General features: G+C 45.8%; 1 protein-coding gene across 1 annotated transcript; it reads right to left on the bottom strand.

Moving 5' to 3' along the window:
• Nucleotides 1-3807: 3807 nt before the first annotated feature.
• Smim10l2a (small integral membrane protein 10 like 2A) lies at nt 3808-6975 on the bottom strand. Its single transcript, XM_028862385.2, has 2 exons — nt 6289-6975; nt 3808-5465 (listed from the first exon to the last, which is right to left on the bottom strand). Exon 1 carries the CDS (start codon nt 6864-6866, stop codon nt 6630-6632), a length of 237 nt encoding a protein of 78 aa, XP_028718218.1. The 5' UTR covers nt 6867-6975; the 3' UTR covers nt 3808-5465; nt 6289-6629.
• Between the last annotated feature and the right edge of the window lie 9279 nt (nt 6976-16254).

Here is a 16254-nt window from a genome sequence, read left to right as displayed (position 1 = left end):
TTCATATCTGGGTTGGTTTGGCTTACCACGTCACACTCTCCTCTTTCTTAGCCCTTCATTTGCCAGACTTCCACACCGCTGCGGGCTCCATGGTCTCTCTTGGTCTCTGGTCCTATCACCAGTCTCCAGGTCCCTCCAAATCGGTCCATCCACCACTGATGTTCAGTGCAGTCTCTCAGTCACCTACCTCACTGAGGTTTTCTTTGCCTGTTTTGATGCTGAGCCATGAAGAAACTGAGAAGTTCTGCTTGCATCTAATCCACTGTTCTGGCTCCATCTAAACCAGTTTTTAATGAGTATTTACCTGCTGTTTTTGTAACTCTTCCTGTTGGGGTTCTTGTTCTTACTGCTAACACACACCCTTGAGGAGTCTTTCATTAAGATTCAATGGATAGAAAATTCCCAAGCCCTTATATTTATTTGTCAGGTGTTCATTCCAAAGCCATGCATGAACCCTATGTCAACAGAAAGTTTCTCTTGGGGATTGAGTCTTGATGGTGAGTCTGTTTCAAGCCGTGGTTTGGACATGAGAATTAACTTTTCTGAGTCACAAGTGAGCAAGTCAAGATATCCTGGTTCCCGTTCACGGCAGACATCAAGGTACATTGGTGCCTCAGAAGTCCATATAAATCACAGAGTTCCAGCCCCCAGGCCCCTCCCCACCCTCCCCCTGCACAGGGTGCCTGTTTGTTGCTGGCTGGCTTTCCTGGCCTCCCGGACCTGCTTTCAGGCCTAGCTTCCAAGGGCTGCGTTGCTTTCGGCTCCACTCATCACTCTCTATGCCCGCTGTTTTTTCTGTTTCGCCTTTGAGAGCAGCTAGTGTTTCTAAACGATGACATGCATTCTCGCCATGTGTTAGAAGAGAGGGTGGAGGACAGAATGAGCTAGACTGGTCTACGGGGCACATTCAAGCTGACATCCTGGCTCGAAATTATTTCCTATTAATCAACGATAGAAAAGAACACCCCATTTCCTCTTTTTAAAAACTTACTGCTTCTGTTTGAAAAGAGAATTACAACTGGCCACTAGGCATATGAAACACATACTGCCCTTACATGTATTCAAAGGAATCTAAAACGAATGCTTTTAATAAGCCATGCTAATGTATCGAACTGAAAAAGTTCTAAACCTAATGAACGTCTTATAGACAATAGATCAACTTCTATGTCCACAGAGACTAAGAAAGCAGACTTGGCCATGAATGGGGAGGAGATAAACGTTTTAGGAAAGTAATGGGTTCGAGTTGATATACTGGTCTTGGAGAGAGAACTACACCCAGCTCAGGCAATGAAAGGCTGTAGCTTCTTAAAAAGCTGTTGTGACCCAGAATGAGGACCCTTTCCTCAAAAAAGACTCATCCCTGGCTGAGCTGAGGAAAGTAACCTGGTATCACGGTGCTGGAACTAAACAAAGGCCCCAAACCATGCCTACCCTTCCGTCCATATCTAAAAGCGTGTATTTAGAAACAGATCATGAGTATGCCACATGTCAGTCCTCAATGACAGTTGCCATTTCATCACCTATAAAACTGTATAACAACAAATAAAAAACGATACCCCTCCCCCAAATGCCAGAAAACAGAAAAACATGTGAACAGCAACCAAGGGGATGACAAAACACCGGGAAATGTAAAATGCCTTCATGTAAGGGGCCGAGACACCTTTGAATGCAGAAAAAATCAATAATATGGAGTGATAAGCAGGAAGTGGGAGGGACGAGGAACATTATTTGACACAGTTCAATTTCACATTCTACTCTCCTGCTCCCCCATTCATCCAAGACTCAGCAGCCTTTGCAGTAGGGTATTAGGGGCGGGAGACTTGGCTTGCTCTTCCTCCTTCTAGCTTTCTCCAGAAGCTCTGCTTATCCTAGAACTGCCTGATTACTGCCAACTTGCTCTCCCCTGACTCAGTCACCTAGATTGGAAGTTTCTGGAGGTGGTATGGAGAGAAGGTGGTCCATCTCTGCATGGCTCCAGCTGCTCCCCATAGGGAGCTCCTTTTGGAGCAGGCCTGTTCCCCAAAGCCCAGGTTTTCTTATCTGAGTCCTGGACCCCACACAGAATGGACTTCTTGCCTTTGCTATTCCACCATTTTCCAGCCTACCTTTCTATTGCTACACAAGGACAAGGGTCCAGGCAATGGTGCTTCTGCATCATGGTCTATTTTAGATCCTGCCTCTTTTTTTGGACACAGGACAAGGAGGTGGGACTATGGGTGGTGGGACTACGCTGAGATTCAGAATGCAGAGCATGTGGTAGTGCAATTACCTTGCAAGATCTCCTTGGATGTCAGTTCTCATCACCTGCTTCCTTTTCCTACCAGCAACTAGGCTGCCCCATGACAATTGGCAAACAGCCTTTACACCACTGAATGCCCACAAGCATGAGAAGGTCACTTAACAAACCAATGCACAGTGTGTGTGGTGTGCTGGACTGGACCACTGTGCCAGGGACCAGACAGAAGCAGCTCTGGCGCAGGGCTTTCCAGCCACCACCTATCACCATGGCACGCCAAGTCTGCCTAAATCCTCTGTAGCAGTGGGGGGCGTGCTCTCATTACCATACCCGGGGGGCCTGGCTCTGGGTTGGGTATTTCACTTCTTGGTTTGCTGGACCATGTGACCTGAGAGTGCAACCTAATGAGATGAAAACTAAGCGGGACGCAGATCTGTGCTTATACCGGCAGATGCCACGTGGACTCACACCCAGTGCTGGCATTATGGTCTTCTGACCCCTGGGGACCCTTGGAGACATACACGAAATGAATAGAACCTGAGCCCCTAAACCCGGGCTGTACTCCTCAGCTGGAGCATGCCTTTTTAGTGTGTGGTGGGCGTTTCTCCCACGATGCTCCAGTGTCTTCCTGCACAGGCCTCTGGCCTCTTCCAGAGGGACACCAGCCTTGAGCTTATCCTTCACTCTCCTATATTCCTTTCTCACCCTTGCCTTGAGCCTTCCCCTCCCCTCTTTCTTCTGTCTTCCCTAAATTCTCTTTCTGGGGGTGGGGTTCAAGACAGGATTTCCCTGTGTAGACCTGGAACTCACTCTGTCGTTCAGGTTGGCCTCGAACTCAGAGATCTCCTTGCCTCTCTGCCTTCTGAGTGTCATGATAAAAGGCGTGCCACCACTGGGCGGCTCATCTAGTTGTTGTTGGTTTTTTGTTTGTTTTTTCAAGACAGGGTTTCTCTGTGTAGTTTGGTGCCTGTCCTGGATCTCGCTCTGTAGCCCAGGCTGGCCTCAAACTCAGAGATTCATCTGCCTCTGCCTCCAGAGTGTTGAGATTTAAGGCGTGTGCCACCACTGCTGTCTGGCTCACCTAGTTTTTTGGTTGCCAACCACCTTCTCACCTCAACCTTATCAGTTCCTTGTTTCTCTGGGGGAGCCCGGGGGAGGGCTACTCTGAGTGGATAGACTTTGGATCCTAAGGCCAAGAGAAAATAGGCAAAACATTGCCTAATGGGTGGTTTACCTTTTCAGGAATCTCTGACCTGTAGAAGACCACAGTTACACTTCCCTTTACCCTTGAAGTTCAACTTCAGTTAAGCATTTTTTGACACCAGTCTTTAGAAGCCAAAAGACCTATGCTTCTTGACAAACTGCAACATTCCGGGCCAGCTCGACTGTTCCCCCCCTTGGTGCAGGGGGAGCGGAGGGTGGTGGTCCTGTCAAGGACAGTCTAGAAGGAGGCTCTGAAGCTGCCCTTTCCCTGCTCAGCTCTGGATGACCCTCTGGGCTTGCTGTCCCATACCCCGCCACTTCCCCACCCGGGTACGGTATGGCACCCAAGAAAAACAGGAGGCGTGCAGACGGTATTTGGTGTACTGAACCCAAGGATTTTCTTCTCACTTTGGGAGACAACAACAAGTGACAGCATCGGAACTCCATTTCTGACCAGACAACACTGGCAATGCAGAGTTCATCACACAAGGAAATGCGTGCTCATCCAGGCCAAGTCTCTGAACTGATTGATGCTCCGCTGCCTGCAATGCAGACTGCAAGGAAATAAAGTGCATCACCACCCCATCACACAGCGAGGGCACCATGGAGGAACAAAAGTAGCCCGGCGGGGGCGGGGGGGACGACGACGCAGAAGCTCAGACTACTCAGGGCCACAACGGGACTCGAACACAAAGCTGAGTCCTCCTTCTATCCCCGTCTCCTGACTGACGCCACTGGGCCCAGAATCCAGTCCAATGCCAGTGCCTCTGACCTCACACCACAGTCCATGCCTGAGCATGAGCAGGGAGGGGCTTCCCTGGACTGGGAGGTCTAAGAAGGCAGGGCCTCAGACTCCATACCCATTTCTCCAAGTAGTCCATGATCTCTCCTGTACACAGAAAACAGGAGATTCCCAGGAGCTCTATCTACATCACACATGTTTACACACAGGTGTGCACACATGCATTCAAACATACATATATGGACTACTCAGCAAGACTTGGCAGAAGGAAGCCATCGGGTTCTGGGCTGTGGCAAACAGCAGAGAGCATGTGGCAGCCACCTTTCAGCTTGTGCCTTCAGCTAAGACAGATCTTCATTTGGGTCTCTGTCCCTGGGGCTGGCTGGCATGCTGAAGGTTTCTGCATCAGGAATGGAATGCACGGACCTTGAGACACCAGCATAGAAAAGCTGGGGGAGTGTTGGATAAGTAGTAAAAGTATCCCTTGGGCTGTCCTTGGGCATTTGGAGACTCTAGCCTATGCAGGGCCTCCTGACAGACTATCCTCACCCTATCTGGAGGAGATTTTTCCCATGTGATGCTAGGAATGGGGCTGCAAGCCTGGGAACAGAGAAACAGGGCCATACAGACCATGGGTTTCAGCCCGTAGTTCCTCAACCTCCCATGAACCACATTTGCAGTCCACTAGAACACACCTGCTCAGGAGCCCCTTGGTCAAGCACCAGAGAGGTAGGGAGGACTAGACATTTCAGGAAGTTCTCGAACCTTCCTCTCTGTTCATGAACTCAACTACGGGCCTGTCTTCCAGACCACTCCAAGGAAAGGGAGATGCCCAGCTTCCCTACCCCATGGTCTCTCTTTCCCCCTAGGTCCCCTGGCAGCTCTCTACTCCCTCCCAACCCCAAAGAAGACTGCAGAGGAGGTGGGGGAATGGAGGTCTAGGGCAGGCTGAGCTCCCCACTATCCTGTGTGTAACAAGGGCAAATCCCACGCCTTTCATTGAGCCCCACTGAGTTCATGAGGTGGGAGAAGACATCTCCCTCACAGTGTTGCTAGGAGATATCAGTGCCCAAGGTACACTGGCATATTTTCTATGGAAGGGCCAGAAGACCCGAGCCACGCCACCCCTCTAGGCCTCTACCAGAAGGGCCTTTCCTCTTCTAGGTAGGCTCTTCACTCAGCTGCTCCCCGGGCTGCTACAGGAACAGCAGCAGGCATCTCCATGTAGGGATCCATCTTGAAATGATCTCAGAAGTGGTGAGCCATCACCTAGAAGAGCAAGACCTGAAATAAAAAAGAGGGAGACTTCAGAACTGGCCTCCTGTGCACTCTCCTTCTCTACCTTATTCTGACAGCAGCTGCCTGCTCCTGGAGTCCTTCCCCTTCCCCAGATCCTGTGGTACACAGCTGCCAGGCTGCCCATGGCTGGTAGATGGGCTTCTGGGTCTGGAGAGTGTCATCGCAGGGGCTGCAGGGAGCCGGGCAGACAGGGAGGAATAGTTCCTGTTCTTTCCTGTCTGCAGATGCAGAGCCTGAGGAATGCCCCCAGACCGGGTTAGGAGACCAAGAGGGAGGGCAGGAGGAGCAGGCAGAGGCCAGACCCTGCCCAATCCCCAACAGTGCAGGAGCAGTTTGGAGGAGGGCTGTGCAGAGCTGCAGAGACTATCCTTGGGTCTCCATGCAAAGAAGGGACAGACCTGAGGTTTGGTTCAGAAAAGAACTGTCCTTTTTATCTGACCACCCAACAGGTAAGGATCAATGGACAAATCTTTACTCCTCATGGGACCTTCCTGGTGGCTCACTGGCCCAATCCTGTCCCATTCAGGGTTCAGGTTACATCTCAGGAGACTTTTTTTAAAAAAAAAAAAAGGGACTTGAGACCTGGAAGGTGGGTGGGAGGGGCTTCCTGTCTGTGTGTTGGTGATGAGCTGGCCCTCCAAGATGCTATGGCCGCCCAATACCCAATCATGGAACCACCAGCAGGGAACAGCCTCGCCTACCTTTTCAGTTTCCAAGCTTGGCTAAGCAGCATGTGTGCCATGGTGTATTCCCTATTCCCACAAACAAGTCATACCCACAGCCTCCATTCCAACCTGTCTGCACCTACCTTCCCGCACAGGGCCTGGTAAATCCTGCCGTAGCATCCCCTCTTTCGAGTGTTCCCCCTTTCTGGCCAATGGGAGGCAACAGGTTTGCCAGACTCTGGTGATTCTCTGGATGCAGTGGAAAAGGACTCGGCTGTGAAGGTTTTTTTGCGGTATGGGATATGGTACCTTGGGCCCTCCGCGGAGGAGGCCTAAAATGGAGGGGCCCGGGCCGTCCCGCCAGCGCCCCCCGCCGCGGTCTCTGGGCACTGCGCGGCCCCACGGTCCTTCCCGCGGCCGCCTGGCGCGGGTGGCGCGGGTGGCGCCCTCCGCCCGAGGGGCCGCCGTGGTGCCGGGCGATGGCTCACTCGATCCGCACCTGCAGGCGGACATTGAGCATCACCGAGGCCACCATGTAGAAGTAAGGGAAGTTCACGCGCAGCCGCCAGGCCAGGTCGAAGAAGGTGAGCAGCGTGCGCGTGAGCCCCTTGCAGAAGGCGCTGTAGGAGCCGCGTGTCGCCGCCCAACGCGACAGTCGCATTGCCAGGCCTGATAGGGCCGCAGCCGCCGCTGCAGCAGACAGGGCTGTAGTCACCGCCATCGGCCTGGCTCACTGTCTCACCGGCTGCAAAGCCAGCTAAGTGCGCTGCGCCACGCCGCCCCACGCTGCCCGGCAGCCCCGCCCTCGGGCTCCCGGGTCCCTGCAGCCTCCAGTGCTCCACCCACCACCCCACCACCCCACCGCCTCAGTTGCTCTCCGCCCTCCCGCCAGACCTGCGACTGCTCAGCTCCGCCCCCTCGCTGCAGACTCTGGGCAGAAGCCTTCCCCCCCCCGAGTTCAGCAGGTATCTTTGTCTCATCCTGAGTCCTGCTGCTGGAGAGTGGCTGCAGTGCTTGGGCCAGGCTTGCTTTGTCTCACTGCCACAGTCCCACGGATGGGAGCCCTCTCTCCACGAAGTCTCACACCTCTCAAGTGCCTGTCCCACCTGTTCAGCCTGTTAGTCTTCCCAGAGTGCACAAACACTGAGTGGCATGAATGATGTGCTGCTAGGATTCGTTCTTGGGGAATACTCTAGAATGGAGGAGTTTGAAGGCTAGCTCGTGTGGACCACTTTTGCTAATTCTATAGGAAACTATATCCAGAAGTTCTCTCCTATGCACGCTAACACCCTTCTTCCACTGTCTCCCAGGAAGCCAGGCCAAAGGACTCTTTGTACTTCTCATTATTTGCATACTGTACTTAACTATCCCACGCAGTGCCATCAAATCAGTGGTGCATGCATTTTGTTCCTTTTCTGTTGTATTTGATGGTCGCCCTTTCATGTTAACATCTAATCTTTATATCAACAAGTTAAATCAAATCCAAACCAAAGCCAGATCGTCTCTGGCGATGGAGGGCAGTGTTCAGTCACTATGCAATGGTGAGGGAAAACAGTCAAGATTCCGCATAGCAGCTCAGCTACTGTGATCAGTGGAGTAGGTGCAGTAAGTGCATATTCGTCTTAGGATATTTTCAACTTCAAATTGATTTATCCAGATGTAACCTCAATGTAAATCAAAGATCATCTGTATATATTAATATAGAGTAGAGTGATCCCTCCATCTTCAATTTTTTATTTTATAGCACATCTTTAGTTATTCTAGGGGCTGTGCATATCCACATAATTTAGGAATCAAATTGTCAGTACAAAAGGCATTGCTTGAAATTGTGTTAAATAGACCAATTTTGAGGGAGAACTGACACCATTTCTATGCTGGTTGTTTTAAGTCATGAACAAAGTCTGTCTTCGTTCATCAAAATGTTTTTTATTTCTTTTATTGAAATTTGTATGGTTTGGCATTGAGATCCTTTATACATTTTTATAGGTTATCTAAAGAACAATTTTCTTTGAAGGCATTATAAATGATTTTGGACTTCTGATCTCAGCTTCCATACGCTTATTCATTATTAGTATATAGAAATGTATCTTTGTGTGTATGTATATGTGTATGCATGTGTATGTATTCCTGTGTGGATACACATGCATGTGTAGGTGTTCATGCATTTTTGTGTGTAGAGGTGGGAGGACAACCTGAGGAACACATCCACTTTAGTTTTTGGATTGTCTCTTAATGGCTAAGAGCCCTCCAAGTAGACCAGAAGGGCTGATGAGCCCCAGGACTCTGCCTGTCTCTACCTTCCCAAGATCTGGGATTCAAAACATGTGCCACTACCAGGTATGACCACACATGTCTTTGATTTCAAGCACTCAGGAGGCAGAGGCAGACAGACCTCTGCAAGTCTGGGGCTAGCCTGGTCTACATAACAAGTTGCAGGCCAGTCAGGTCTACATGGTGAGACTATGTACGAAAAAAAATAAACCCCAACAAACAAACCCAAAATAAGCAAACCAACAGCCTCCCCTGTGCCTCCATACCTGGCTTTTTACATGTGTTCTGGGGATGTAAACTTCGTGCTCTACTTTCTGAGCCATCCTCCTACCCTTGAAATAAAAACTTTTGGACATTCATCTGTGTCCAGTGAAGAAGTTAAACTCTTAGCTTGTTTCTAGGGATCTTTTTTGTTAATACCGTGAAACTTTGTAACTAGAATATAATATTGTATACAAATTGGTGCAGTTCTTTATTTGTTCTTTCCAGTCTTTATATCCATTCCTTGTTTGATTGCAGTGGATAGGATTCACAGTGCTAGGCTGAATGATAAGTTAGCTACCCTCATGGCTGTGTATTGCCAAATGCATTTTCTAAATCATTGATGCTGATTATCTTTTAAAAGTATTATTATAATGCTGGGCAAGGTGGCACACACCTTTAATCCCAGCACTTGGAAGGCAGAGGCAGGCAGATCTCTGGGTTTGAGGCCAGCCTGGTTTACAAAGAGAGTTCCAAGCCCCCAACTGGATCAGGCCCTCTGAATAGGTGAGACAGTTGATTGGCTTGATCTGTTTGGGAGGCATCTAGGCAGTGGTACCAGGTCCTGTGCTCATTGCATGAGTTAGCTATTTGAAACCTGGGACTTATGCAGGGATGCTTGGCTCAATCTGGGAGGAGGGGACTGGACCTGCCTGGACTGAGTCTACCAGGTCGATCTCAGTCCTCGTGGGAGGCTTTGCCCTGGAGGAATGGTGGGAATGGGGTGGTGGGCTGGGGGGAAGGGGAGGGGGGAAGGAAGGGGGAGAACAAGGGAATCTGTGACTGTTATGTAGAACTGAATGGTATTGCAAAATAAAATAAAAGGAAAAAAACCAAAAAAAAAAAAAACCCCAAAAAACCAAAGAGAGTTCCAAGATAGCCAAAGCTGTTGCACAGAGAAACCCTGTCTCAAAAAAATCAAAAAAAGTATTATTATAAACTTTCATATATCTAACTATTTGATTCAGTCTCAATCTGTAGCCATACTTGTCTGGAACTCACTATGTAGCCTAGGCTGGCCTTACTTTTGTGTTAGTAATTATTTTTGTATGAACAATGGCTCTTATGTCAAACAAAATTGTATGCATGTACATGCATAATTGCAAGGGCACATACGTGTGTGTGTGTGTGTGTGTGTGTGTGTGTGTGTGTGTGTGTGTGCGCGCAGATGCATATGCTTGTACATGCAGAGGCCAAAAGTTGTCTGTTTTAGCACTAGAGTTACTTATGGGTGTTTGCTAGATACCTGACTTATTATGTAGTCTTGGAATCTGAACTCCATTTTTCATTATTGATGTCTTCATGATTGTACATCAAGTGCTCTTAACTGCTAAGCCAGCTCTCCAGTCCCTAGTGAAAGAATTCTTTCAAGTAGTATTTGATTATGAACTTCAACTTAACCCCAACTGTTCACTCATTACAGTTTTAGACTTTTCAGTCTACAACGTTAGATTGGGATACTAGTGCCTAGGCATGAAAATATAAAATGCCAGAATATACATGAGTTTGTGTCATGGTTATAGTTTAAAAAAATTCAAACAAGCCATAATTTTTAGAGTAAGTAAGCAGAAAAAGTAGGCATGATAGTGCATGCTTACCATTCCGGAACTTGGGAGGTTGAGGCAGAATGAAGCCCAGCATGGCCTGCATGGTGAGTTCAAATCCAGCCTGGAGCACATACCAAGAACTTGCCTAAATATCTGAGATTTAGCTTACTAATAAAGATAATTATTAAGTTCTTCAAGGCTAGTTTCTTTTGAGTATTAGAAATCAACTCTCGAGGTATGCTGTTAGTTAACTGAAATAGAAATGTTTTAGGTATATTGTTCTTCCTGCTAGATCGGTACCTTTATTACAAAACTTCCTTCCTATAACCCTACTGAAATAAAGTTTTATACTGGGTGACTGCAAGTTGGGTCAAATACAACCCTCCTTATAAGTGGGGTCTTCCAGGAAGCCACTGAACAGACCAGATAATAATTACCTGAGAAACTTAAGCTTTACATATGTTCCTCGTCCATTTGACAGTTGTGGTGACAGCCAGGCTAATGCTTTCACCTGGAATATGGGCTGTCAGTTCCGCTGACTATGCTGGAAGTAGAGAGCGGGAGCTAGAAGTAAGACAAGTATAAATGCCACAAATTCTGCCTGTTGTCTCAGATTCTCCCATTTAGTTCCGAACACACATAAGCATTTGACTTATTTTTATGGCTCACTGATTGCAATGAGTTGCCAGTCATTTTACTGATATTTTGGAGAAGAGAATTATTTGTGGTTTTTCACTCTGCCATTTTTAGCTTGTCAGGTTTTGATGAAAAAAATGAACAATTAAAATAATGCTGTAGTAATTTTAGATATCAATCCCTCCTGGACTCATTGTCCTTGTTGCTTAATTATTTCTAGAGTTAATTGGCTAGGCTTATTTTTATCAATGTTGTTTCCCTTGTAATGTGGAGAATTTTGAGCAACAATGAGTAACTACTTTGTCAGAACAATTTAGTAATTATTATATGATATTGAAAATTATATGTATATTATATGTATATTACTATATACAATTGGGTATTGGATATATATGATATTGGAAAAGTAACATACAAGTGACATTATACAGACCAAGATTTTATATATATATATATATATATATGTATATATATATATATATATATGCATGTAACAACAATGAAAAAGAAGTCATGAATTTGAAAGAGAGCAAGGACGAGTTAAGGAGGATGTGCAAGGGAAGAGAGAAGTGATGTAATTATGTTATTTCAAAAAGAAAAGAAAAACTAATATATATATAGTTCCTGACATTAGTATAGCAATTCCAACTTTCTTTTGGGTACTGTTTTGCACATTTTAATGAAATTTCTTATTTATTTTTGAATAGCATATAATAATTATATATTGTAAGGAATACATGGGATAGTTCAATCTTTTCCCACACTTTTTAAATTTAGTTTTTTGAGAATTTCGTACATGATTATTCACTACTGTATTTGTATTATTTCCATTTATTTTCCTCCCACAATTCCCTCTCAAGTTCATGATCTTTTCTGTAATTAATATCAGTGTGTGTGTGTGTGTGTGTACTTAAAACCTATTGTTTTACACACTTTTACTTTCTGAATTATTTTGTATTTAAATCTCAGGTGTGTCTTTTGTTGACATTATTCAGCTGAATTCCACTAAGGGGAGCTAGAGAGATGGCTCAGCAGTTAAAAGACTGTCTGCTCTTCCAGAGGACGCAGGTTCAATTCCCAGCACCCATTTGGCAGCTCACAACTGTCTATAACTCCAGTCCTAAAAGAGATCTGATGCTCTTTTATGGCCTCTGTGGCCACTGCACACATGTGGTACAGGCAAAAAACCTACACACACACACACACACACACACACACACACACACACACACACACACATTCTTTAAAAAAATCAATTCAGTCAGTGTTTACATGTTCATTAACTATTTAGCCCATTCAAATTTAGTGCTAGAGTCTGGGGAAAGGCTCAATGGTTAAAAGCCCTTCAAGAGGGTCCAGGTTTGAGTTCCAGTATCCCCAGGGTGACTCACAGGTGATCTGGTGCCCTCCTTGGGCAACAGGTATGCACTTGGAACTCAGAATATACACGGCAAAGTAGTCATTCACATCAAATAAAAAAATAAATTAATGTGACTACTAATAAGATAGGATGTACAATGTTCATTTTGTTATTTTCTGTATTTTATGTCTTCCGTGTTTTATATCCTAAATATTTGATTGTCTTTTATTTTAAATGGATGTTTTTCTGGCACACAATTTCACTTTATTTTGTGTGTATGTGTGTGCATGCACATGTGACTACAGAACAAACTTGAATGTTATTCCTCAGGAGACATCCACCTTATTTATTTACGTGTATGTGTGTGTGTGTGTGTGTGTGTGTGTGTGTGTGTGTGTGTGTGTGTTGTGTGCGTGTGTATATGGGTGACTGTGCTTGCCTGTATATGTGTATGTGGAGGCCATAGACTGACATGGGCTATCTTCCTCTATTTCCTTCCCTCTAATTTTTTTTTTTTTAGAAAAGGTCTCACGAAATCTAGAGCTCGCTGTTTCTTGGCTAGATCGGCTATGGGCTAAGGGCCCTTCCAGGATCCACTTGTCTCCACCCACCCCGACCCTACCCACCGGTGCCTGGTTACACTTTTGCTACCACATCCAGCATTTTACATGGGTGTTGGGGGATCTGAACTCACGTCCTCACGCTTGTACAGCACTTTACTCACTCAGCCATCTCCACAGCCCACACCTTATGTTCTGGAAACTGAGTCACTTCACTTGTAGAAGCTCACCGAATAGGCCAGGCTGGCTTGCCAGTCAGCACTGGCACCCGAGTCAGGCTTTTTACAGTGGGTTCTAGGGATTCATTGTCTCATGCCTGTGCAGCAAACACTTTAGTAAATGAGCTATTTCCCTGGTCCCATGGTATTTTCTTGTGTTTTTTAATTATTTTTTTAGATAGGGTCTCACTATACAGAGCACACACACATGTGCGCGCACACACACATGCACACACCCCTACCTATTGAGTCCATTTAGTGTTGCTTGTATGTACATGTGTTTAGGGTTGACTACTTTGGGGTTGATCACCTATTAAGAGAGCTCATCCCTGGAGAAAAGTGTTTATTTCTCCCAGCAGCCACTGATCGCCTGTAGCTCTCATCTAAGAATGAGACCCTGTGAAGTTCCGGCCATCCGTGTTGCTGTGTCAACTGGTGTCATTATGCAGGTCTTTGTTTAGGCAACCATACCGTTGAGATTCCATACTGGTCCAGCCTCCCTGGCATGTCTGGAAGATGCTAGCAGCAGGTGCCCTGGTCCTCTCTAGCTCTCACAATCTTTCCACCCCCTCTTCTGAGATGTCCCCTGAACCTTAGGCTTAGTGGTTGCATTGGAGATGTACTAACTGGGTTTGGGCTCCCCATGATTGTCTCTTATTCTGTGAATTTTGACCAGATGTAGGTTTTTAAAAACTGTAGTTTTAGGCCAGTATCTCAATGTGTACCCTGGTGATTACAATTAATGTCTCAATTTAAAACAATTTGGTTTAATTTATATTCTAATTTCAGGAGTATAATAAAATTTTTATTATTTTATAGCCCCCGGAGAAACTATATGTGCCTTCTTCATAATGGTGATCTTCAAATAGTAAGACTTGTAACTTGGGATCCAAGAGGTTTCTAGTGAGCGAGCAGGTAAAGCTATACTGTCTCTTATGGCCCCATCTCAGAACGCAGCATCACATCAGTCCATTCCTTTTGTACCAATCTCAAACATGCCCAAATTCAAAGGAAAGGGACATAAACCAGACGTGTTGATGTCAACACAGCTAATAGTTTTCAGAAATGCTTTATAACTGTCACAACAGGTTAAGAAATCAGGCCTTAGAGCCTTTGCCAAGGTCATTTGTTTGGCAAAAATAGAACTTCTCAGTACTAATCACACCACTTCTTTGTTTGAAAAGTGAAGGAATTGGGATAAGAAGTACAGACTTCCTTTTCTTTTCCCCTGGCACACGCACAGGTGCATGCGTGTGTGCATGCGTGCATGCGTGTGTGCATGCGTGCATGCATGTGTGTGTGTGCGTGTGTGTTGTGTGTAGCACCATGTAAATAGCGTCTTAAGATGAGAGACTCCAACTTTCCTGGGATGGGTTGTCTCTGGAGACAGTGCAAGTGTTTCCTTTCACTCCAAATCAAGATGAGGAGGCTTGAGTTCTTCTACTTTTACAGTTAAACGGGGAAGGAATCTAATGGGGGAAATATATAACTAAAGAAATATTTAGAATTTTTTTTTTGTTTTTTTTTTGAGATTGGGTTTCTCTGTGTATCCTTGGCTGTCCTGGAACTCACTCTGTAGACCAGGTTGGCCTCGAACTCCGAGATCCACCTGCCTCTGCCTCCCTCATGCTGGGATTAAAGGTGTGTGCCACCAATGCCTGACTATAGAATGTATTTTAAAAATAGCCGGGTGGTGGTGGCACACGCCTTTAATCCCAGCACTCGGGAGGCAGAGCCAGGCGGATCTCTGTGAGTTCGAGGCCAGCCTGGGCTACCAAGTGAGCTCCAGGAAAGGCGCAAAGCTATGCAGAGAAACCCTGTCTTGAAAAACAAAAAAAAAAAAAAAAAAAAAAAAAAAAAGAAAAAAGAAAAAAAAAGAATGTATTTTAAAAATAAAGGTAAACAGCTTTCTTCTAGGGCCAACAGGTATGTTTTGACTATAAAAAAGAGCTTCAAATCTTGAAGCAATCTCCAGTAACTCATACATTCATATTATTGTATTAGGACATAAAGAAGTCATATGGCTCAGGGTTGAGGGGCTGCTTCTCTTTCCAAGGACCCAGGTTTGGTCCCCAGCACCCATACAGCAGTTCACAATTGCCTGTGACACCAGTTCCAGGAGATCCAATGCTCTCTCCTGACATCTACGATTTCATGAACAAACATGGTGTACATATACACTTAGGCACGCACATAAAATAAACATTCTTTGAAGAAATGTACTAAATATACATATTTTAAAATATAAAAATTGTACTATTGTATTGTCTTACTATAGTTAGGGAACGTGAATTTAGTTTTGTCTAGATCTTTGAGAAGACCTGCCTAACAATGTAAGCTGGAAAAGACTTGATAAAAGCTAACCTATATTGCTGGGTGGAGAAAGGAATCCAGTCCCTTATGGAAACTGCAGTGCCTAAGTGCCTGAATTGGGGAACTGAGAAAACAGATGATCAAGGCTGAAAGGCCAAGAGTTGAATTCTCTTCCCATGTGCTACAGATGACTATGGAAGCAGGGGCAGGCCTGGGCAGGAGGGCTCTGGTTAGTTGTTAGCATTTTTAGTCCAGGCCAGGAGGCAAGCACTGACAGAGGGGAAAGGGATGCAGCTTGAGCAGTTTCTGGGAAGAACCCAACACTGGTTTCCTTCAATGCTATGGGGACTGCCGGTGTAAGGGGCAGTGTGTAATGCCTCTCCCGGGGCCACCTTAAGGTGAGTCAGCAGGGGACTGACTGCCCTATTTGTAGTCCTTGGGTGAACAAACCTGGCAAGCAATGAAACAAGCCTGCTGATTAGGAGGATAGGGCTGTGGAAAACCTTAAAGGGACTCCTGTGGGTTCTGTCTGCTCCCAGGAGAGGCAAGGATGGGATCTTGGGGGGTGGGGTGGGGGTGGGGTGAATGTTCTGAGCCTGCCTAGTTTGTTTGATCTGTGTTTATTCAGACTGTTACTCAAATTGTAACATATGATTTCACAGGACATTAAAAAAATTAACCCAAGGAAGGTGGTGTGCAGGGAGACAGAATTGCTCCTGTTCCTTCACAAGAATGATGGAAATGATATTAAGGCAGTGGAAAGGTCAGGACTCTAAGTATTGTGTCCACAAATGAAACCCTTATCTTGTATAGTTTTAGGATGCTTAACAAATTTTATAACTTCAAGTCTTTTAAAAATGAGGTTGAAAAGCAGCAATGGAATGAAACCAGTTTTCAGCTGCTGTACAGCAAAACCCAAACCGAAAATGGTAATACTGTACAG

Source organism: Peromyscus leucopus, chromosome X (assembly GCF_004664715.2).
Source record: "Peromyscus leucopus breed LL Stock chromosome X, UCI_PerLeu_2.1, whole genome shotgun sequence".
Lineage (NCBI taxonomy): Eukaryota > Metazoa > Chordata > Mammalia > Rodentia > Cricetidae > Peromyscus > Peromyscus leucopus.
The sequence above is the reverse complement of the archived record's forward strand: the minus strand, read 5'-3'. Positions and strand labels throughout refer to the sequence as shown.

What these genes read in the sequence shown, in the direction of transcription:
- Smim10l2a (XM_028862385.2), bottom strand. Translation starts at nt 6,866, where the DNA reads ATGGCGGTGACTACAGCCCTGTCTGCTGCAGCGGCGGCTGCGGCCCTA.